Below are 24,285 nucleotides of genomic sequence, written 5' to 3'. Positions count from 1 at the left end.
AAGTTATCACTTTTATGTACACAAGAGGACTTTTTAAAGTATCCCTATCAGTTTTGGGAAACAAAACCTTGATGACATCAGACCATAGAGACACTCTGTGCTGCCTCCAATTCACTAAATTGGAGCGACACATCTAAGACTTTGGTGCAGAAACATGATTTCAGTCCAGAGTATCACTCATTTTCTTTCACATCAACCATCATTCTTCAAGACTCTGTACTGACCTTTACTTGTTAACATGGACATGTATTTCACTCAGGGGTGGCAGATTACTGTGAAACACACGTCATGCAGTTGCTTCGTTTTACTAGAGTGACCTCACCCTAATAAAAATATTCCCCTCAAGGCCCCAGTGAGGGAATATTTTGTGCTTTTGACAAATATTGTCAGTAAAAATAATTAAAACAGACTCTATCCCTCACTTTCTTTTCTTAGCTCTCTTGTTCAGCCACTTGAAGCCTGAGAGGGACACACATTCATAACAATCGGTAAGTCCCAACCCCCAGCAGCCCAAATAGGAGCGCCTAAAAATAAGCAGGCTGCCGCAACTGTTGCGCTGCATGGAGTCTGACCAATCACTGCCCCATCCTGCCGTAAACCGACCCCGACTCCCGTTATCCACATGGATTAGCAAATAGACCATGATCACACCGTGTGAGTGACGTGGCCCGGGGCCCTTTATATACCATCTCTTTCCTCTCTCTCAACACTCAAGTAAAACACGCTCATACTGACTCCAGCTCCAGCTCACCTGCCACGGAACTCCAATTGTCAAAAAGCAAGATTCTTCTCGGGGCCATATTAGAGGAACGACTTGTCAAGAGGGTGCCAATTAAATAAAGGAGAAGACCAGCAGCCTCGCACGTCGTAAATCGGATACTTGAATCCATCACTCGCCTGACACAAGTGGTTTCTTCGCAAGTCCATCTGAAAAATCTTCCTGGCTGCTTTTAAAGTTTGAACTTTCCCCGGCGAGAGCGCGCGCTTGCCATCGACCTGCTAAAGTTTTCTGCGCTGCCGAGCGCACCATTCTACACATAAGTGTCACCGAGGTATAAAAGTAGTCACGGAAAAAGCTACCATGATGAGCAATAACTACAGCGACGACCAGCTGCCTCCACAGTATTACCAGGCCACTGACTTTGGGGAGGAGGAGGACGACGAGATGCCAGCCACGGAGAAGGACCTGGCCGAGGACGCGCCATGGAAGAAGATCCAGCAGAACACCTTCACCAGGTGGTGCAACGAGCATCTCAAGTGTGTCAACAAGACCATCACCGACTTGCAGAAGGATTTTAGTGACGGGCTGAAGCTCATTTCGCTCCTGGAAGTTTTGAGCCAGAAGAAAATGTACAGGAAGCACCACAACAGACCAAACTTCCGTCAGATGAAACTGGAGAATGTTTCTGTGGCGCTGGAGTTCCTGGAGAGGGAGCACATCAAACTGGTCTCCATTGGTAAGTTAGTTCACTTGAATGTCAAGATTTGAAAGTTGTGAAACATTTTAATAGCTGACAGGACAGTTTGCAGATCCACTAACAGGAGCAAAACATTAATATTAAACATTTGAGCCAGCGTTGTCTATTTTTAGACTAATCACATCTCCACAAAACAAACACATTCATGTTGATATGTTATCACTTCAGCTGTCAGCCAGCAGTGAGACATGACTTTCACAGGGCTCTGGAAATCTGCATTGAGTCGGGGTCAACAGCTCATTGGAAAGTTCCTGCTGAGGTGCCACTGAGGTCACTGACTGTGGTGGGGCCAAGTGGCTCTATAGAATGCTTTAGTTTATTCCAGCAGCCTCAGTTTGGCAAACTCTGGCCTGGAAATTCACTAGCACTGTGCTAATGAGGAATACACAACTTATGCACATGGACAGAGGTCACACATGCTTTTATACACAAACACGAGCCTCCTCACACACACTTGGGCAGGTCAGAGGTTAGACTGACACACACTGGGGCTTTTAACTGACCTCCCCAACCTATCAGAGACTCCTGCGAGGTGAATGAACTCCGGTGGGATTTAGGGAACAGGCTGTTGTGAATTATTAATAATTGTGGAATTTATGACAGAACAATCTCCAGAGAAGTGTTTATCTGCCAAAGTACACTTTTCAAAACTTAAATATAGCTGAAACTAATGGAAGAGCTAGCTTCTTGGATGAGAGGCCAAACGCCTTCACCTACAAGAGGATTGAGTCCAGTTGCCTAGTTTGATCATTTTTGGAGGATAATTAAAGAGGAACAAAACATTTTTACATTCAGGACACATCAATTTTTCAAAGTATTTTTTCTGTTTTTGTTACAAGTGATCCTGCCACACACTTGAGTGAAATTCCCGGTATAGCTGAGGCTTTGGCCATTGGACTGTGAAGGCCACAGTATGTCCGTCTGGTCATGAGTGTATGAGTGTGTGTGTGTGTGTGTGTGTGTGTGTGTGTGTGTGTGTGTGTGTGTGTGCGTGTGAGATGGCACTTGGGGACCTCAAACATCAGGGGCATGTTGACCAAGGAAAGGCCTAAGTCATAATCATGGATATTACCTCAGAGTGTGTGTCGGACACAGGTGTCCTAGCCGTGCCAACACATTCTTGGTCAGCATTCTTTGATAGAAACAGGGCGTGACAATCGAGGAAATGTGTGTGCTAGGCTCCTCATGATGTTTCCGTCTAATTATGGTGACCTAGTGACAGTTAAAAAAAAATCACAACAGGTTTCATGTCACGTGTGTGTGTATCTAGAGACCATTTGATTGATGTGTCTTTGGCCTACACAGTTGCTCTTAAAGCTGAACACAGTGGGATCAAAACATACTGTGCCACCTGCCTGTGCCAGTCTCACACACACACACACACACACACACACACACACACACACACACACACACACACACACACACACACACACACACACACACACACGACCCACTGATCTATGAAAAGATCTCAATAAAGCAGCAATAAACAACAGACATCAAAGTCCCTCCCCTATTAAAGTCTAAATGAATTAACTGGAGTGTAACACACAAGATTAACTAATGAGACATTAAAGTCTAGCACTCCTTAGAGGTTACTGGGTAAATGGCTTGAGTTTCTAAATTAGAGTGGATTTAAACTGGCTTATTTGACTAACTTTTCCTTAGAGAACTTCAGGAAATGAGCTTGCATGCTTGCTGTCAATGAATCTAATCTCCACCTATTTGATTGATCACGCTCCCATGCTACAGGTTTTGGAGGTAATTGAAATCCAAGTGGCATTTATGCAGAGAGGGATCCGCTTCCACATATCCTCAGCTGTCACTGTCTTCAGAGTACCATTGTGGCTGGATGACAGATTGTCAGGGGTCCTCAGCCAGACAGCTGTCTGGTAGAAAGGGGCTCAGGGGAAACAGTGAGGAGCATTAGATTCCTGTCTCCTCAGCAGTCAATCATCATTGTTTACATTTCTGCTCAGAATAGCCTGGTCATCTCTGCTCAACACTTCGATATAACCTGTGAAGATCTGAATTCTCTATTTATCATCACTATCATGTTTTAGATAATTTTCACATTAAAATAAGGATAGGATAGCACAGGATAAATGATCTAAAGCAGAAACCGGTACACTGTTTGAATTTCTGCAAATTCACATGAACTCTGTCTCTCCTCTGTTCAACTCCAGACAGCAAAGCCATTGTCGATGGGAATCTCAAGCTAATCCTGGGTCTTATCTGGACTCTCATCCTCCACTACTCTATCTCCATGCCCATGTGGGATGATGAGGATGACGAGGAGACTAAGAAGTTGACACCCAAACAGCGCTTGCTTGGCTGGATACAGAACAAGGTGCCCCAGCTGCCCATCAACAACTTCAACCGTGACTGGAGGGATGGCAAAGCCTTGGGAGCCCTGGTCGACAACTGCGCCCCAGGTGAGAGGCTTGCCGTGGCATCAGCTGAGTGTAGTAGCGGGGCAGCACAAGTGCTGAGTCAAAATACGTGTGAGGCCTGCTTTAAGGCTTGTTGTGTTTGGTTGCTGTGGAGGCGATGGTCAGGCATGTATCACTCAGTGAAACATTATCACCTTCTCACCTTTGGTCATCATCTGGGACATGCGCGCACGCACGCACGCACACACACACACACCCCTACAGGCGCATACACACACACACACACACACACACACACACACACACACACACACACACATCTATATTCAGATGTCAGCCAGGGTTAGTCAGTCTCTGGGGGCCAGGTAGTGTCAGCGGAGTGTGGAGGGGTCCTTGGTGGCTGGAGGACGTCCCTGCCAGCTGCCCCACAATGACTGAAGCTTTCATTCACGCTGTCTCTGCCTCTGAAGCCAAAGCACAGCCTCAGCATTTATTGCTCACTGCTGCTGCTGCTGCTGCTGCTACACAACACCCCCAAATTTGGGCACCATTCCTCCTCCTCTGTCAAGGGGATGCTTGGCTATGTATCAAAATGCAGAGTGATCTGTCACAGGGAGGTGCCTAAGCCACAGATCCAAGGACCCCAAGGCCATAGTCTGAGTCACTGCCAGTTTAAGCTTCTGCCTCCAACACTGAACATTAGAGATTCTTCTCCTCGCTTCTCACTGAGTGAAAGGTGGAGGAGTAGCCAGGGGAGCTCAGAATGCTGTGTTTAACTGTGTTTATATGAGCCATTGATCTGAGGAGACGCATCTTTCAAACACTGTGCTGCAACACTGACCATACAAGGTTCTGTTGTTTCATCAGCCAATACTAAACAGCCGAGTTACTGACCAAACAAGTTCTGCCTGAACCTCAGAAACACAGGAGCCTTTATTCAGGGACAAATCCAGACTAGGAATAAATAAATATCCAGAATAGCAGGCACATATCTGATGTTATCTCATGCAGTTACAATATAGATAGACTATGACGCTACGAGCTAGGAATGAGCGATTGGGGAAAAAAATGAATATCACCATACAGAGATGTCCTTTTTTTAATATCAAATGGTAATAAGAAATATGATACATTTTCATTAAATATTTCACGTTTCAGGAACCATTTTTGTGCGAAATCTGGTAGTAATTGCGTTTCAGCACTGATTTTGATGACAAAAACATGTACAGCATAAGAATAATCCTCTATATAATATGCAGTGTAGAGTATACATCTTGTTATATTGCCCAGCGCTAAATACAAGCAGTGATTTCCCAAAGTAACAATACCAGGGTGGCCCCCCCCCCCCCCCCCCATCTGACAGATTTACATATCTCTTAATTTCTTTAGTGTCACTCAACACTGCTCGTAACTCAACACTAGTAATGCTGCGGTCCTGTGCCTATATTAATTGGATAATGGTACTCTATGGTGTGCCTACACAACCTCTGAGTGAGTGGCCCACTCCATCGTCAACACTAATCCAATTTAGGCATTAGCAGCCCAGTGCAGGCGAGCTGTTAGAGCCTCTTTCGAGTTTGTTTCCTTTGAAAAGTCAAGAGGAGACTTATTGTCACACACACAAACACATATTGGATTCACCGGAGCAAAGCAGCGTGGGTAAGGTCATGCGATCTTGTAGTGGGAGGTGTTGTAGAGATAGCAGTGACAGCCCAAGTGGTCTTATTATAGCAATCACCGTGGACCTGCATTCGTGCGTGCAGGATTGTCTAATGGTCTGTTTGCTCTCTGTTAGGTTTGTGTCCTGATTGGGCAGATTGGGACCCAAACCAGCCTGTGCAGAATGCCAGAGAAGCTATGCAGCAAGCTGATGACTGGTTGGGTGTGCCTCAGGTAAGTTTCTTTTTGCTCAGCAGAGTGACAGGTGGGTGGGGCTGGACTCATAGTACAACAACAAAGGCAAGTGTGTCATTGGTACTGTATTTTATATTCATGGGAGAGACATTCTGTAAGCACCAATCACCTCCAAGCTGTTAAAGCATGTGTCAAAATTCCTTTGCAGACATGCTCTACTCCACATGAGGCAACGCTGCACGGAGAAAAAAAAAGTGCAGCACTATGTGTGTAACGTGCAGGGAGATCATTCTGGTTCTCATGAAATATTGATTAGTAAGCTGACTTCTAATTTTGCCCTTTACTTTATTGTAGCTCTCAGTAGGTGAGAGTGTACAAGTTTTATCTGGTTTGAATTCGTGGAGGTGTGTGAATTTTTAACACCGTCTGAGCCAGCCATGAAACAGAGGTGTAAATATTCCTGTGCTCGTCAGAATAACAATGCAAACAGAGTAACAGTGCAATATTCCAGACCCATTTGTAAGGCCCCGAGTCTCTGTATTGTAATGTGCACTATGTGGGTTGTTTACTTGTTTGTTGAGGACACAGGCTGCGGTAGCTTTTCACCATGAGGCTAAGCATCGGTCAGATAGCCTGGGGGTGTATGTCATGGCTCTGTCGGGGCTGGATTCCAGTGTGGTGGTGTTAAGAAGATGTGGGAGAGGTCTGGCTCAGGATAAATCCCCCTGGCTGGCTTATTGAAGGCAACAATTCTTAACCCTGCTGTCCTGGGGTTAAATATAACCAGCGCGGAGCATGGCTTTGTGCCACTGTGTGATCGACAAACAAACAAGTCCTAGAAGGGAGAGAGGAGTCACTGGTGGAGGTAATAGATAGGTTTAATCCTTGTTAATGCTTGTCCCATTGCACTTGGCTTAATTAAGGAAAGTTGGATCGAGCAACAACCAAACCTTTCTCAGAAATACCAACTGAAGCAGTAATGCTCCGTCGTAGGACATTTGCAGGAGATTTAACCGCAAGCCAATGAGATGTGATGTGACGTTATATGAATATTTTGGTGGTCTCTCTGCACTTTAGGTGATTGCACCTGAGGAGATTGTGGACCCAGATGTGGATGAGCACTCTGTGATGACCTACCTGTCTCAGTTCCCCAAGGCTAAGCTAAAGCCTGGAGCTCCTCTCAAGCCCAAACAGCTTTTCCCAGACAAGGCCAAAGCTTATGGACCCGGTGGGTAGTCGCTTTGTTGTTCACAATATGAAAAGAAAAAAATTGAAATAAAGAGAAAGTCACCAATTTTCTTGTCTTTGCAGGTATTGAGCCTCACGGCAACAAGGTGATGCATCCAGCTGTCTTCACGGTGGACACTCTGGAGGCTGGCAGTGGTGAAGTCCTGGTGTACGTGGAGGATCCTGAGGGACACAAAGAGGAGGCAAGATAACCCAGATACAAATAAATTATTAGCCCACAGCCTTCTTGTTCTGAATTTATTTAAATATGTTTGAAATTTCACCATCTAATCCTTGATCAATTTCTCTCTTTATTCTCCAGGCCAAGGTTAAACCCAACAAAGACAAAAACAGAACTTACACTGTTACCTATGTTCCTAAGGTTGAAGGTGTCCACAAGGTAAGACCATCTTATATTCTTTGTTTGTACATTAAAAGTTTTCCTTCAAAGTTGGCTTCAAATTCTTCTTCTTCTTCCTCCTCAGGTCAAAGTGTTATTTGCTGGTCAGGACATTGACAAGAGCCCCTACACTGTGAATGTGGCAAAGGATATGGGCGATCCCAGCAAAGTGCATGCTAGAGGACCAGGTCTGGAGCCTACAGGAAATGTGGCCAACAAACCCACCTACTTCGACATCTACACAGCTGGTAAGAATGGAAAATTCAACCACTTGCACACTTCTGAATAATAGAAATCTGATCTGATGAAAAGCTGGGCTAAACTACTGTAACTGATCGTTTCTGTCAAATGTAGGTGCTGGTCATGGCGACATCAGTGTGGTCATTGTCGATCCTCAAGGCAAAAAGGACACAGTGGAGCTCATCCTGGAGAATAAGGGTGACAGTGTTTTCCGTTGTACCTACCGGCCTGTGATAGAGGGACCTCACACCATCCACATCCTGTTTGCCGACCAGGAGATCCCCAGGAGCCCCTTCACTGTCAACATCGCAGAGGGTGAGCCATCTGTCTACACCGTAAATTACTGTCAGATAATTAGATTTCTTAGCGTGCTGTTAGAGTCTGGGTGATCTATCCATCACAGTCTAGAGGTGTGTATTTTCCCTGGGAAACAAGCACCCAGTGTAGAGCATAACCCTTCCTATCTGTCATTTCTAGCTCCACCTGTTGCTCCTCCGAAGGGAGCTCCACTGCAGATAGTTCCTCAGTCAGTGCGCACTCCTCCTGGAGGAAAGGGAGGGAAGGGGGCTCCCCCCAAAAAACCTGGCCACCCAAGTTAGTATGGTCTGCTGGGATGAGCCTGTGCTCATTGCTCAGCGAGATCCCCCCAAAAGCCTTCTCTATGCCATACTCTGCAGATGCCCTTCTGTGCTTTCTCTATGGTTTGAGGTGCCCGGGCTCCGTGCAGTGCTTGGTCGCTTGCTCCATCTTCTTGAGGGCTGCAGCTTGATGATTTAGTTTCAGAAAGAGATGATGCAAGACGGAATGTTGTTTACCCCCCCAAAAAAAGGGTTACATGTGGTCCCAGTTTGCATTTCTCTTTACTTTGTTCAACCTTTGCTTGCACTGTTGAAATACATTTGCATCAGCCAGCATCTGGTTTAAGCCTGCGGTCAACATTTCTGATTGACTGACTGAAATGTTGTCAGATTCTCCCTCAACGGCCTCCAATGTGTCACAATCCCAGTCTGTTTTTGGTGTTACATGTGCTGCAAATAGCTTCATTCTCATTTACAGGTATGATTAGTCAGCCTTTAAGGAATCCCATTTGAATTCTTGAGATCTTGCTACTAACATTGCTGTCAACTGCTGGCTTCTCTCAGTTGCCTTTTGCTTTGATAAATATGCTCTAGCTCACACTTGTTGGTATTCCTTTCAGCCATGAACCCAAATGCCTGCAGAGCTACAGGCAGAGGCCTTCAGCCTAAAGGCGTGAGAGTAAAGGAGGTTGCTGACTTCAAAGTTTTTACCAAGGGAGCTGGCAGCGGAGCACTGAACGTCTCAGTCAAAGGACCAAGTGAGTCAGACAGCTCGCTCTCTTCTCACTCTCTCGTTTATTTTTTGAATTATTTTCTCTGCTTGGATTTGTGTCTTGCACACAGGCTTATGATAAAGCACAAAATAACAATCCATATTTTCTGCATTATTCATCCTCAGCTGGAGCACAGGAGCAAGTAAAAGTGCGAGATGCAGGAAACGGAGTGTATGAATGTGAATATTACCCTCTTAAGCCTGGTAAATACACAGTCAGCATCACCTGGGGTGGTCAGCCCATCCCACGCAGGTAAAGACCTATTGCTGCTTTATGCACATTCACTTATACTGTACAGTAGGTAGTCATTTGTATGCTTTTGTATTGTTATTTTCTGCAGCCCCTTTGAAGTTGAAGTGAGTGAAGAAGTAGGTTTTCAGAAGGTGAGGGCCTGGGGTCCTGGTCTGAAGACTGGTATGGTGGGAAAATCTGCTGACTTTGTGGTAGAGGCCATTGGCACTGAAGTTGGAACTCTGGGTATGTCATGGACGAGTAACATTCTCCCAGAAATGAAAAATTATTATAAATGTACCATGAATCTGAAATCCAAAAATCCTTTTGTTAAGGCTTCTCCATTGAAGGCCCATCTCAGGCCAACATTGAGTGTGATGATAAAGGCGATGGGTCCTGCGATGTACGCTACTGGCCCACTGAACCTGGTGACTATGCTGTCCATGTCATTTGTGATGACGAGGACATCAAGGACAGCCCCTTCATGGCTCACATCCTTCCTGCAGCCAATGATGTTTTCCCTGAGAAGGTAATTACCACCAAAAAAGGAAGTGGGGAGTGCATATATAGAATAATGCATCCCGATGGTCTGTTTATACCAAATCATTAACTGACTCTGCAGGTGAAAGCCTACGGTCCAGGGCTGCAGCCCACTGGTGTGACTGTGAACAAACCAACCGAGTTCACCATTGATGCTCGCATGGCTGGGAAGGGTCAGCTAAAGATCTACGCACAGGTACGGACAGGATCTTTTTTTTATTCATAGGAGAGCTTCTGCTTTATGTGAGCACAGATTCACACACTTCTGTATCAACTTAGGATGCTGAAGGCTGCATCATCGACATTAAAATTACTGACAAAGGAGATGGCACATTTCTCTGTGTGTACACCCCTGCCAAGCCCATTAAACACACCATCATCATCACTTGGGGTGACGTCAACGTGCCCAATAGCCCATTTAGGGTAAGACACATGCCGATTTACGCAATATGTCCCACTCAAAATGTGGTCTTATTGAAAATTAAATGTAATGATACTTCAGCAAATAAGGTAGATGACTGCAGCAGTTACCCTTCTGCCTCAAGTACACTGTGAATTCATTAGGTGCTGGTTGGAGAGGGTTCTCATCCAGACAGAGTCAAGGTCTATGGGCCTGGAGTGGAGAAGACAGGGCTGAAGGCTAATGAGCCAACATACTTCACCGTGGACTGCAGTGAGGCAGGTCAAGGTGAGCATTTATGAGTAGACAGTGTGGATGCCTACTAATAAACGCCGGACAATCCAGTTGACTCTTAATGACACGAGTTTTACCTCACGTGAATGTTAAAAAATATAAAACACTGAAAGAACAGAAGAAGGAAATTGCTGAGTTAAGAAACTGCAATAATGAAACCTGAACTAAAATAAAAAATGATGAGAAAGCTCAAAGGCAGTGCTTCTATTTATTCCGATCGTCTTATTTTACATGACCTTCATGAACTATGCTCATTGCTATGCATTATTAGGGGACATCAGCATTGGAATCAAGTGTGCCCCAGGGGTGGTTGGCCCTGCCGAGGCTGACATCGACTTCGACATCATCAAGAATGACAATGACACCTTCACTGTCAAGTACACTCCGCCCGCAGCTGGCCGCTACACCATCATGGTGCTGTTTGCTGACCAGGTAAGAACACACTTTCCAGTTATGTAACATCACTTCTGGAAGGAAAGAAAGCTTTTTTGTTGTTGTTGTTTCGATTATTTATGAATTTTCTTATGATTGACTTGGTCAGGAAATTCCCATCAGTCCATTCAAAGTCAAAGTGGATCCTTCCCACGATGCTGGAAAGGTGAGAGCAGAAGGTCCCGGACTCAACAAGACAGGTGAGATTCACTGAGATCTAAAGGCACATTTTATAGCTGTGTTATTTCCTTCTACGTTTTTATATTAATATTTTTTGCATGTGTTTTCATATATACTACAAAACTCAGTATGTCTCAACCATGTCAAGTAATCAAGGGATTCCAAATCAATATTAGTTTATAGCGATAGATTGGAAATATAGGACGCTGCTTTTTTATTGCAATTCATTGCTTCCTATATTTCATATGACTATTTCAGTACAAAATTCTTTTTTTTCCTTTTCTACCAATTTTGACATTTTCTTTTTTTGCTTCATTGTCATGTGACCTAGGGACTCTGAATCAGTTCCAGATATTAGTTCATTTGTAGAAATCACCTGCTCCAGTGCTTGAATGTCAGAAATGATTTAACTAGTATTGATAGAACTGACAAAACCTGTGTGTTCAGGAGTGGAGGTGGGCACGCCAACCCACTTTACCATCTACACAAAGGGAGCCGGCAAGGCCAAGCCTGAGGTGCATTTTGCAGCATCAGGCCCGGGAGAGGCGGTTCGTGACTTTGAGATCATCGATAACCACGATTACTCCTACACTGTCAAATACACTGCTCTTCAACAGGTAGAGTACAGTTTTAAGTCCATTAATATTAGCACAGGAGTGATTCACAATGAAGCTCAAATCAATTCTCCGTCATTCTGCTGGTCTTGTTCAGGGTAACATGGCAATTTCAGTGACCCATGGAGGAGATCCCGTTCCCAAGAGCCCTTTTCACATCACAGTGTCACCCCCTCTGGACATTGGGAAGGTGAAAGTGGAGGGTTTAGACACCAGTAAGTTAAAAACACAATATTAAATCCAGCTCTTATTTATTTTTTGGCCTTGATTGTAATTTAAGCCATGCATGAAATTAAAACTTCAAGTATAACTGTTTCAATGTTTTATGCATTTCTTTCTTGCAGAAGTGGAGGTCGGAAAGGATCAGGAATTCACTGTTAATACAAAGGGAGCAGGTGGACAAGGCAACGTAGGTGTGAAAATGACCTCCCCCTCCGGACGGCCAATCCCGTGCAAGCTGGAGTCGGACAAAGCCAAAGGCGTACACAGTGTGAAGTACATTCCCCCAGAGGAGGGACAGTACAAGGTTGATGTCAGCTATGATGGCAACCCGGTAATAGGAAACCCCTTTGGACTGGAAGCAGTGATGCCTGCTGATCCTTCCAAGGTAAAAGTTTATGAAAGCTCCTCATTGTTCTCTTTGGTCATGCTCATGAATCAGAGTTAACAGGAAAGACTCATGCCTCATCTCACTAAATTAACTGGCTGCTGCATCACAGGTTCGAGCCTTTGGCCCTGGCCTGCAGGGAGGGATTGTGGGTAAACCTGCTCCCTTCACGATTGACACAAAAGGAGCTGGTGCTGGCGGGCTGGGTTTGACCGTAGAGGGTCCCTGTGAGGCGAAGATAGAGTGCCAGGACAATGGTGACGGCACATGCTCAGTGACCTACCTGCCCACCGAGCCTGGAGAATATGCCATCAACATCCTGTTTGCAGAGCAGCACATCCCTGGCTCTCCTTTCAAGGCTGCAGTGCGCCCAGCATTGGACCCCACCAAGGTGACAGCTAGTGGTCCGGGTCTGGAGAGGGCCAAGGCAGGCGAACCTGCCACTTTCACTGTGGATTGCACCCGAGCAGGCGATGCGGAGCTCACCATTGAGATTGTTTCCGAGACCGGGGCAAAAGCTGAAGTACACATCCAGAAAACAGCAGAGGGGACCTTCTCTGTCACATACATCCCACCCCTCCACGGCAGACACACCATTACCATCAAGTATGGTGGCCACATGATACCTCACTTTCCAAAGGTTCTGCAGGTTGATCCCTCTTTGGATACTAGTGGGGTACATGTCTTTGGACCTGGAGTGGAGCCGAGAGGTAACACAAGACAAAGCACCTAATCTTAAAATAAGTTTGCACATTTTATTAGGTTCTTAATAAACCCACAATACACACTTGTGCTAAAGGGATTAGTCAGTGGGATGAAAGAAATGTAATTGAAACCATTTATCAGGCAGATTGTCAAACATTTGCTGCTTCTGGTGCCACGTTTGAGGATTAGTTGTTTTTTTCTGTTACATATCAGTGTTAACATTGTGTTTGTTTTGGAGGGTTTGACCAACAAAACAAGTTCTGGAAAATAACAGTCACTATTTTAATGTCTAAGGCCTTGATGGATTATTGGATATTGGGTTGCATCTACTTTTAAAATAGTTCCTGAAGAGCTCATGACCTCATGATCACTCTTAAAGACTGATAAAAGCAGGACAGAGTGTTGACGCTGACCATGTTTGGTGCTTTGTTTCTGCAACAAATCGCATAAAAGTCTTTTCTGTTTCCAGGAGTTCTTAGAGAAGTCACGACCCACTTCATTGTTGATGCACGTGCTCTCAACAAAGTTGGAGGAAATCACGTGAAGGTTCACATTATCAACCCATCCGGCACTAACACAGACACCTACATCACAGACAAAGGAGACGGCACCTACAGAGTGGAGTACACCGCCTTCGAGGACGGTAGGAGAGAGAAATGTAATGTGTTGTTTCATGTTATTACAGGATCGTGAGTTGGAGAGTGATGGAACACAGATCAGAGTATTACAACATTTACAAACATAATTGGTGGCAGATTTTTATGTCGACATGCTGTCTACAAGGTCACATACAGTCAGTCAGACAGAGAAATTGGTAACAGGTGTTAGTATTGGGTATTCACTTGGGAATAAAGTGGGCGAGTGGGAAAAGTCAGTGAGAGAAAGAGCGAGAGAGGGGTATAAATACAGAATGATGCAGGGGAGCAATGATGTGAGGGGCAGAGAGCAGGGAAGCAGACAGGCTCTGTTTTATAAATAGTCTGTTCTGGAACAGAAGCTCTTAACTAGCCAGGTATGTGTGCTGAAGTCTGCTAGCACACAGCAATACAGCAGGGGAATGACAGGGGATATTAATAGAGATCTATAACACAAAGCAAAGAGATCAGAGAGCACTTCTCTACCATCAGGCATGCTGTAATGCCTTAGCCGTGCGACTGGGAATTTGCCATATAGGTCTACTGAGGAGGTTCTGTCAGAAAAATGTCGTAACAGAATAATGAATATGGAACAGATGTAATGCCTTGTATGTTCACCCGAGCGTCTGCACTCTAGATGGCATCTTTTATAAATAAACAGCTGTTTATCTCCCTAAAAGGGAATTTGTGTGGCCCTATAATTAAAAACAAGTGACAATAACAGAAAATATTTGTTCGCTTTGAGAGCACTCAGTCAACTGATGTATTTGTTTGTGTGCAGGAATGCATCTGATTGAGGTGGTGTATGATGATGTGCCTGTACCCAAGAGTCCCTTCAGAGTGTCAGTGGTGGAGGGATGTGATCCAACCCGGGTCCGTGCCTATGGGCCTGGTCTAGAGGGAGGAGTAACCAATAAATCTAACTGCTTCACTGTGGAGACTAGGTACTGCAGGATCATACAAATAGAGAGTGTGTGTTGGTTTAAATTGCAAGCTCAAAATAGTTTGAAGTTATGAAGTAGAAAAACAATCATGATCAAAATAATAATTTGGCTTGTTCTTCAGAGGGGCTGGCACAGGAGGCCTGGGTCTGACTATTGAGGGAGCCTCAGAGGCAAAAATATCCTGCAAAGACAACAAAGATGGCAGCTGCAGTGTGGAGTATGTCCCCTTCACTCCTGGTGACTATGATGTCAACATTAACTATGGAGGACATCCAATCCCTGGGAGTCCATTCCGTGTCCCAGTGAAGGACCCAGTTGATCCCAGTAAGGTGAAGTGCTCTGGTCCTGGCCTCGGTGCTGGAGTAAGAGCACATGTTCCTCAGACCTTCACAGTGGATTGTACTCAGGCTGGACAGGCCCCACTGGACGTCAAACTCTTCAGCCCATCAGGTGAGGCCACTGTGGACATTTATGAAGAGCTGCATACTCTCAACTGTCAATCAACTGCTTGACGGTTTTATTGTTGCTATAATGTTTTATTTGAAGGCACTGCGGAGCCAGTCGGTGTTAAAAACAATGGTGATGGAACTCATACAGTTCACTACACCCCGACCCAGGATGGCCCGTACACTGTGGCTGTCAAGTATGCAGACCAGGAGGTACCTCACAGGTATGGTATCATTGACAGCAGTCATGGTTTTCACTTCACAAGTATTGTGTCAAAAAGACGATGAATATTATTGCAATATTTTTAGAAATTTTGGACAAAATAATTATTATATGAATCAAATACTGCTTTAAAGTCATTAACTGCATTCTCAAGTTTAGTTCTACAATAGTGGATGTATTTCAATATTCCAATTTCTCTCCTTTTGTAGTGTTGTGTTTAGTAATCACACTTAATTCTCTCCATCATCCCACAGTCCATTCAAGGTAATGTCTCAGCCTGGGCATGATGCCAGTAAGGTTCGGGCCAGTGGTCCCGGTCTGGACACCAAAGGCGTATCTGCGAGCCTTCCTGTTGAGTTCACCATTGACGCCCGTGACGCTGGCGAGGGATTGCTCACTGTGCAGATTCTGGTTAGTTAAGCTACATTTATTTATTGATTTCCAGCATGTGAGCCATAAGTAACAAGCGAACATATCTGAACATCCTCTATTGACAGGACCCAGAGGGCAAGCCGAAGAACGCAACCATCCAGGACAACAGGGACGGCACCTACACCGTGTCCTATGTACCTGACTCTACAGGGCCCTATACTATCACTATTAAATATGGAGGGGACGAGATTCCCTACTCTCCGTACCGCATCCAGTCCCTGCCCACAGGAGATGCCAGCAAATGTCGACTGACTGGTAATTATATCCCTGTGAACCCATTTGAGTTCTAATTCATTGAATACTGGTTGCAGCTGTATCTCTTTTATGCGATGTATATTCACTACCATGCTGTTTTTTCATTTCAGTGTCGATTGGAGGGCATGGTGTGTGTAAGTAAACCTCTTTGTTTCTGTTTTTATCACGAGAAAGAATCAATGCATTCATGGAGCACTTTTAACTCTTTATGCTTCTTTCCTTTCTGCCTTCAACAGCAAGCCTTCAGAAGCTGCAGACCTCTGAGGATACAGTCATCACAGTGGATGCAAAGGCTGCTGGGAAAGGGAAGGTAACCTGTAAAGTGCTGACCCCTCAGGGGATGGAGTTGGACATGGATGTGGTGGAGAATCATGATGGGACCTTTGACATTTACTACACGGCCCCTGAACCTGGGAAATATGTTATTACCATCCGCTTTGGGGGACAGAATATCCCTAAGAGCCCTTTCCAGGTGGTGGTAAGTAGAGAATTATCAAATGGCTGCTAGAGTTACATGCTGTACATCACTCTGGTTTTTACTTATCATATAAGTATATATATATGTATACACACTGAAACCAACTTATTTTATTCTGTCTGCATTTAAAGGCTACAAACGAACCAGTTGTTCCCCGGGATACTGTGGATCCTCTCTTCAGACCTGTTAACTTCCTTGTGCCCTTTACACCCCAGCAAGGAGAACTCACAGGTGTGACAAACACCATGCACACATTCTCACAAGACTCCTTTTTTAGGTCTCTAACATTGAATCATCCTGTTAACTGTCATTTCTAGGTGAGGTGCGAATGCCCTCTGGCAAGACTGCGCGCCCACATATCACTGACAATAAGGATGGTACCATCACAATCAAGTACCAGCCCACAGAGAGAGGCCTGCATGAGATGGATATCAAATATGATGGGAACCACATTCCTGGTAAGTAACACGCCACACTGGGCAAAAACATTCATTTCTCTAAAATCATGAGGACATTTTCTAGATGTTAGCAGTTGGAAAAAGTGTTAGAGTCAATTTTACGCACTATATATCTGCATAAGTAAAGGCAAAACGTCTGAGTTTCCTGGTGATTATGTCCCCTACAGGAAGCCCTCTGCAGTTCTTTGTTGATGCTGTGAACAGTGGAGTGGTGACTGCGTACGGTCCTGGCCTGAGTTACGGCATGGTGAACAAGGCTGCCACATTCACCGTGGTCACCAAGAACGCAGGAGAGGGTACGACAGTTTCCTTTTCAAGGAATTCATACACAGAGGATTTGTTGGAGAACATTTTTGAAAAATGAGAGGTATGAATAGTTGCACTTTGCTTTCCTCTCAGGTGGTCTGTCACTGGCAGTGGAGGGTCCATCTAAGGCAGAGATCACCTGTAAGGACAACAAAGACGGTACCTGCACCGTGTCCTACCTGCCCACTGCTCCTGGAGATTACAACATCATTGTCAAATTTGACAACAAACATATTCCTGGCAGCCCTTTTACTGCCAAGATCACTGGTGAGAAAGACGGTTATTTCTCCCAAAGACTGACCCTATCGCTATAAATCAGGTTGTAAGACAAAGATCTAAATTGCCTTTTTTTTTTTTTGGCAAGGGGACGATGCCATAACCAGGACATCCCAGCTGAATGTAGGTACAGCAGCTGACGTGTCACTCAAGATTGCAGAAACTGATCTGAGCTCTCTAAGTGCCAGTATCAGAGCTCCATCAGGCAACGAGGAGCCCTGTCTGCTCAAGAGGCTGCCCAACAGACACCTGGGTGAGAAATTCACTGGAATCCAGTGGAATAGTGAGATAAAGTTGATTTAATGTAATTCAACTTTGCTCTCTGGTTCTTAAGTTTTTTTTCCCCCTTGTGTTTTTCCATAGGTATCTCTTTCACCCCTAAGGAGGTTGGAGAGCATGAAGTTAGTGTCAGGAAGAATGGCGTTCATGTGGCGAACAGCCCTTTCAAAATCATGGTCGGCCAGTCAGAGATCGGCGAGGCCAGCAGAGTCAAAGCATTTGGTAAAGGCCTTGTGGAGGCGCACACTTTTGAAATGGCAGAATTCTTTGTGGATACTAGGAACGCTGGTAAGCATCGGAAAAAATACATGGCAAACAAATGCATAGAAACAGCCTGTAAAAAGTCAGGTTTCCAAATGTCGCTTGATTCTCTCATCACTTATAGGTTACGGAGGCTTAGCTTTGTCAATTGAGGGTCCGAGCAAAGTGGATATCAACTGTGAAGATGTTGAGGACGGGACGTGCAGAGTGACCTACTGTCCCACAGAACCAGGAAACTACACTGTTAACATCAAGTTTGCTGAAAAGCACATCCCAGGTTAGTGGTTTCCCCTTCCTTGACAGCACTGAAGTCTTCAATAAATATATTTTGTTGACTGTAAATTTCTTGGTGTCTTTCAGGGAGTCCTTTCACAGTGAAGGTGACCGGAGAAGGAAGGATTAAAGAGAGTATCACCAGGAAGAGGCAGGCGTCCTCTATTGCTTCAGTGGGCAGCACATGTGGACTTAACCTCAAGATTCCAGGTCAGTACAGAAGACATAAGTGGCTCTGGGACAAAAACGAATTTCTGTACTGTCAGACTTTATTCTTACTGGTAGTTTTTTTTGCCTCCATGTAGGAAATTGGTTCCAGATGGTTTCAGCTCAGGAGAGGCTAACAAGAACATTCACCCGCAGCAGCCACACATACACCCGCACTGAGCGCACAGAGATAAGCAAAACCCGCGGTGGCGAGACCAAGAGGGAGGTACGAGTGGAGGAGAGCACCCAGATGGGTGGAGGAGGAAGCCCCTTCAGGGATGTGTTTGGAGATTTTCTTGGGAGGGAGAGTCTCAGCAGCTTCGCTGGGATCACTGCCAGACCTGAAGGTGAGTCTTTGACCCTCTTCTTTTTCAATAATAACCCTAGAAATGATGCTGCTTGACCAGTATCTGCTCTATACTTTGTGAACTGTATCTAACCTGCTGTGCTGCTCTACCTCAACAGTTGAGGCTGGTTCTCAGGCCATGACAGCTCAGGTGACAAGCCCCAGTGGGAAAACGGTGGATGCTGACATAGTTGATGGAGGAAACAGCACCTACAGTGTGCGCTTCATCCCTCAAGAAATGGGACCCCACACTGTCAACGTCAAGTATAGAGGCCAACATGTCCCTGGGAGTCCCTTCCAGTTTACTGTGGGGCCCATGGGGGAGGGAGGAGCACACAAGGTCCGTGCAGGAGGTCCTGGTCTGGAGAGGGGCGTGGCTGGGGCACCTTGTAAGTCACTTGGAAGATTAGATGTTAAATGTTTCATGAGATATCAACACTTGTGGGAAACATTCTGTGTACTTAGCTTGATTTCTTCCTATCCAGCTGAATTTAGCATCTGGACCAGAGAGGCTGGTGCTGGCGGGCTGTCCATTGCTGTAGAGGGGCCCAGCAAGGCTGAAATCTCTTTTGAGGACAGGAAGGATGGTTCCTGTGGCGTCTCTTACATAGTGAAAGAACCAGGTAGAACTTGTGCTCCTTTCCTCATTTGCACGTTTGTGTCCTTGTCCCTTGTTTATCTCTGCGCTGCTCAATTTTTCAGTGAAATTTTTTTCTTCTCAACTCTCCTGTTCTCTTCACGGTGAAAAGTAAATAACCTCTATATTTCCTCAGGTGACTATGAGGTGTCAATCAAGTTCAACAACGAGCACATCCCTGACAGCCCATTCATTGTTCCGATTGCTACACTGTCAGACGAGGCCCGTAGGCTCACTTTCACAAGTGTTCAGGTAAGATTTCTCACACACTTGCGCAGAGACAGCAGAGGACACATTCATTTGTAGTGTGAAATTATCACCAAAAAAAACACATACACAGTCACAAAGTAGCAGGGTTGATAGTGCAACTGTATGAGTGATTGGAGATAGATGTCACTTTGTCCTTGAAGAGTAATTGAATGCCAGTGTTGCAGTATCATGACTAAAATACTATGAAGTGAAGTTGGCCAGTGATGAAGGGCTGGATTAACTGTCCCTCGCTGATGTGGGGCAGCACAAGCTGTGCTAGATGTGGGCCACCACTTTGCCAACGTGATTGTGTTTCTGTCAGAGAGAAAGAAAGAAAGAAAGACAGAAAGAAAGAGTGAGAGGAAGATAGCGACTCTTTAAAAAGATGCTTGTTTTATTTGCTTTCACAGTATCTATTCTAACTGCCAACAATGCTAAAAACGTATTTTTAGTTAACAGAAATGCCACTTCAGAGTCCTTCTCTACCACTAGAAGCTGGGTGAAGTGCAATATCAGACCAACATTTAAAATGTCACGTTACCTTTTATGTCTGGTAGGACTGCTCGTCCGCCTGTAGGGCAAAAACACTAAACGCCTCGCTATAAACTCTGACCTTTTCTGCCTCTCACACCCAACTGCTCCATCTATTCTAGTTCAGGCATGATGAATCACACACTTTGTTTCCCTCGAGGTGCAGGTACACACACACACACACACACACACACACAAATATTATGATCACATTTTTCTTTTCTAGGAGAAGGATTTGAAAGTAAACCAAGAAGCATCCTTCATGGTGCAGCGCAACGGAGCCCGAGGTGTGGTAGACGCCAAAGTCCACACCCCCTCCGGTTCTTCTGAGGAATGCTATGTCACTGAGCTTGATAGCGGTATGCCCTCACCTCACTCGCACAAAGTAGACTTCAGAGATCGGGGTAATGCTAAGAAAATAACTTAACAACTCCATTTGTGTTTTCAGACAAAACTGCAATCCGCTTTATTCCACGAGAGAATGGGGTTCATTCAATAGATGTCAAGTTCAATGCATGCCACATTCCTGGAAGTCCCTTTAATGTGCGAGTTGGAGACCCGGGGCTGATAGGAGACCCAGGCATGGTGACTGCACATGGCCATGGATTGCAGGGAGGAACCACAGGTAGAGAGAATCCTCACTGAATATGACTTCAACTAGATTTCCTTGTGTTTTTAACCCTTTACCACCCCTACAAATACCTGTAAAATTAATGAACAAGGGCCTGTCTAGGCCTAGTAGTATCTTTGAATGGTAAATTTAATCACCAATTTCTTTGCTGTCATAATTTTAGTAGGTTGAATTCAGTACATGACAAGTGAAGGATTTTTTATCGTCATTCTTTTTCGCTTTACCCTGTTTCCTCTAGGTGTTCCCTCCGAGTTTGTGGTCAACACCTGCAATGCCGGCTCTGCCACCTTATCAGTCAATATCGACGGGCCGTCCAAGGTTAAGATGGATTGTTGCGAGTGTCCTGAAGGCTACAAAATCACCTACATACCCATGGCACCTGGCAACTATCTCATCACCATCAAATATGGCGGCCCCCAGCACATAGTGGGCAGCCCCTTCAAAGCTAAAATCACAGGTCTGCTCGACAGTCATTCTCCCATCTGATCTGTGGATCTCACATGACAAGTGTCTCAATTATGAAACAAATGTTCCTCCGAAAAATGTGTGGAAGTCGGGAAAATGTTATGTCATCCTTGTTCTGGCTGCTCAGTGGACATCTTACATAAAAGACTTTATCTAGCAATACCATCCTGTCACTACATGCTGCATCCAGATGCATAAAAATTCTTTGAAGATTGAAAGAAGCTCCCACGAGTGCTGGACTTTATTTGAAACTAGTCCACTTCTTTGCACTTTTCTGAGGGGGGAAACATTCCCCACAAGCTGCAGTAACATCTCTCTCATATCTTTGTCAATACTGAGTATGTTATGTAATGTCTGGACTGAGCCATAATGACATTAGATAACCCTTTTTGCCGTCTGCCTCACTCTCACAGGCGCCCGGCTGTCAGGGGGACACAGCCTCCATGAGACATCATCTGTTTTGGTGGAAACGGTTACCAAATCCTCCAAAGTGGGCGGTGCCTATAGTTCCACCTCTTCTACCACCTCAACCAAACTGACATCCGATGCCAGCAAGGTGGTTTGTCGTGGAATGGGACTGTCCAAGGCTTTGGTTGGACAGAAAAACAACTTTACAGTTGACTGCAGCAAAGCAGGTGAGATGATCAAAACTCACAGACAGGATCTCATGTAAGAAACCAAACAGGATTTCTGCAGATTCTAGTTTTTTACATTTGCCTCTAGAAAGGCAGCTTCCTTCTCATCTTTGCTCGACTGAAAACGATAGCACTGTGAGCGCTCAACACATAACAGCGCTAGTCCATAAAACCAACACAATCAGCTAAAAGATGCTAAACTTGATGTGGATTAATCCATGTCAACAACTTAAAAGAAGCGTTTTGATTAGCTCAGCTTTAAGCCCACACAAGCGCTCTCCTGCACAACCTTTGTAATGATGATAAATTCCACCTCTTATGGTTTCATCCAGGTACCAACATGCTGATGGTGGGTGTGCACGGACCTCATACTCCCTGTGAGGAGGTGTATGTCAAGCACATGGGCAACAAGCTCTATAATGTCACCTACACTGTCAAGGACAAGGGCAGCTACACCGTCATCGTTAAATGGGGTGACGACAATGTCCCTGGGAGCCCCTACAAAGTGGTTGTACCCTAAAATAAACTCTACCAAATGCTCCGCCCTTCTCTTCTGCTGAGCCGGCACCTTTTTCTCATTATGTGCACGCATCAATTCCCTTTTCTTGGTGCTGCTCTTCACTCTTCAGCGGATCATTATTTACTCGACATGCACTAAAACTTGCAAAGACATTTGCTTACAGTTTTCTTGATGATTGTTTTTCTCTGATAGAATATCTATTGTGCCAAAGTTTTGTATTAACTTCTGAATTTTACAATTATGCATCCACTTTCAAATGCAACAGTGTGGCTTGTCGGTCTTTGAGTGATGTTTGTTAAATGTTTTGCTCAGTCCTTAAAAAAATTTCCCATCTCCTGTCTGTTGTGTTGCAATCGAATGGTGTATTATGTGAATGTTAATAGACGGAGTAATCAACAGTATTAAAGTGTGATACAACATGGTTTTGTATGGTTTAAGAATGAAAACTTTTTTGTTATATTAACCTATTTTTTGTTAAGTCTTTGCAGACCTAATAAAGTTTTAATTGCTAACTTTTCAGATGAGTTATTGAATTTATTTAATTTCTCACAGTGCTTGGAGACTCATCAATACTTAAGCGGAAGGCATTTCTCATATTTTAGATTTTCATAGTTTCATCATGCAGTTATTTCCTGACCACTGCTGCTTTTTTCTTTTTTTCCATCCGAGCAGCTGTCGGGATATTTGCTTTTGATCACAGATGCTCTCAGTTGAGCATCTCAGCAGTATCCCACAGATAATTCGATTTCTAGGCTCTAATTTTTGGTGTACATCTGGGGGAGGCTACAGCTTGAGATACTACATTTCTTTTGGCCCAAATATTAAAATATATAAGGGATAATCTTTGACGTCAATTTACGTGATTCTGAATTGTTAAAATAGTCTCGGATATTCCCTCGGTGCTCTCATTTACATCTTGTACTTGTCTAGATACAATCACAAGATGGCAGTATAGTCAAGCTCTCCTCTGTATTGACATACCAGAACAAAATCTCCATTGTTCCCAGTCAAGATGAACCAGACAAGGGAGCCTGTGAAGCATAGAAAACACAGGCATCAGCTTCCATTGTGTGTATAATTAATCCTGTTGGATCACTGATGGAACACTAGTCATTTCTGTTGTTACATCCTGGGGGTGGGGGGGAGGGGGGTCAGACCCTGCTGAGGCACAAATCAAGCAGATAGAGTAGAGGTTCAGGCTTTTCCTTGTGTGTGACAGCGTTTCCCTGCACATTTGTGTGTAATCACTGGTGTCGCCTCCGTAACCTGTGTCTGTGCTCTGCATGGTCTGCAGGCCTCGGTCCCACAGTGAGTCAACCACCCAGCCTCCACATGCTGACACACACCACCAGCACCAGTATCATTCCTCACTGAGAGGAGCCTATAATTAGGTGCTAATTTTCTCTGGTTCCACTGTGACATGATGCTGGGGGCCATGGCGCAGCAAGACAGAGTGACCGGGTGCATTTGATGAACAGTGCAGCAAGCTTGACTCTGACCCATCTGGCCAAGTGGCTGCTTGCTGCCCACTGCTGCTCATGATGCTGACGTTGGGACCAGAGCAGACCTGCCCGTGTCAGTCTGTCCTCACCGAGCTGCTCCTCTGGACGGGGACCAGGCGTCTGTCCACCGCAACATGTTTATCTCGAGTTGTTGCCAAATGAATCACGACTGTGTGGAAGATACAGCTCCAAGCTATGCAGACAGCAGCGATCAAGCAAGCAGAGAGACAGACAGGGAGATAGAAAAGAAGGGCAAAGAGAGGAGAACGCAGTGTGGGAGGAATAGAGGGAAAAAGGTGGATTATAGGAGGAGAATGGGATTAAAAGAATCCAGATGGAAGAATGGG

The 24,285-nt window shown here is 44.9% G+C and overlaps 1 protein-coding gene across 2 annotated transcripts; it reads left to right on the top strand.

Annotated features, from left to right (window-relative positions):
* Positions 1-726: 726 nt before the first annotated feature.
* On the top strand, positions 727-22,943 carry LOC147259110 (filamin-C-like). 2 transcript variants are annotated; one of them, XM_086209340.1, is made up of 47 exons: positions 727-1,457; positions 3,668-3,916; positions 5,670-5,767; positions 6,806-6,956; positions 7,040-7,158; positions 7,278-7,355; positions 7,441-7,603; positions 7,710-7,910; positions 8,073-8,189; positions 8,794-8,931; positions 9,072-9,198; positions 9,287-9,423; positions 9,513-9,706; positions 9,800-9,913; positions 9,997-10,140; positions 10,282-10,405; positions 10,683-10,843; positions 10,953-11,043; positions 11,471-11,640; positions 11,735-11,852; positions 11,982-12,244; positions 12,357-12,954; positions 13,419-13,592; positions 14,366-14,528; positions 14,650-14,978; positions 15,075-15,198; positions 15,452-15,608; positions 15,695-15,884; positions 15,995-16,018; positions 16,121-16,362; positions 16,494-16,593; positions 16,680-16,820; positions 16,988-17,116; positions 17,220-17,393; positions 17,491-17,655; positions 17,766-17,969; positions 18,067-18,219; positions 18,303-18,425; positions 18,521-18,769; positions 18,888-19,157; positions 19,254-19,391; positions 19,542-19,657; positions 20,412-20,544; positions 20,634-20,810; positions 21,055-21,273; positions 21,695-21,916; positions 22,249-22,943. In XM_086209340.1, the coding sequence occupies exons 1-47, from the start codon at positions 1,082-1,084 to the stop codon at positions 22,434-22,436; spliced, it is 8,235 nt and encodes a 2,744-aa protein (XP_086065466.1). In that variant the 5' UTR covers positions 727-1,081; the 3' UTR covers positions 22,437-22,943. The 2 variants fall into 2 exon arrangements, with proteins under 2 accessions (XP_086065466.1, XP_086065465.1); XM_086209339.1 differs by lacking the exon at positions 8,073-8,189.
* Positions 22,944-24,285: the final 1,342 nt, after the last annotated feature.

This window comes from Aulostomus chinensis, chromosome 7 (genome assembly GCF_037954235.1).
Source record: "Aulostomus chinensis isolate RoL2024-O1b breed Wild chromosome 7, RoL_Achi_v1.0, whole genome shotgun sequence".
NCBI lineage: Eukaryota > Metazoa > Chordata > Actinopteri > Syngnathiformes > Aulostomidae > Aulostomus > Aulostomus chinensis.
Note: the sequence above shows the minus strand (reverse complement) of the source record. Positions and strands in the feature narration are given on the sequence as shown.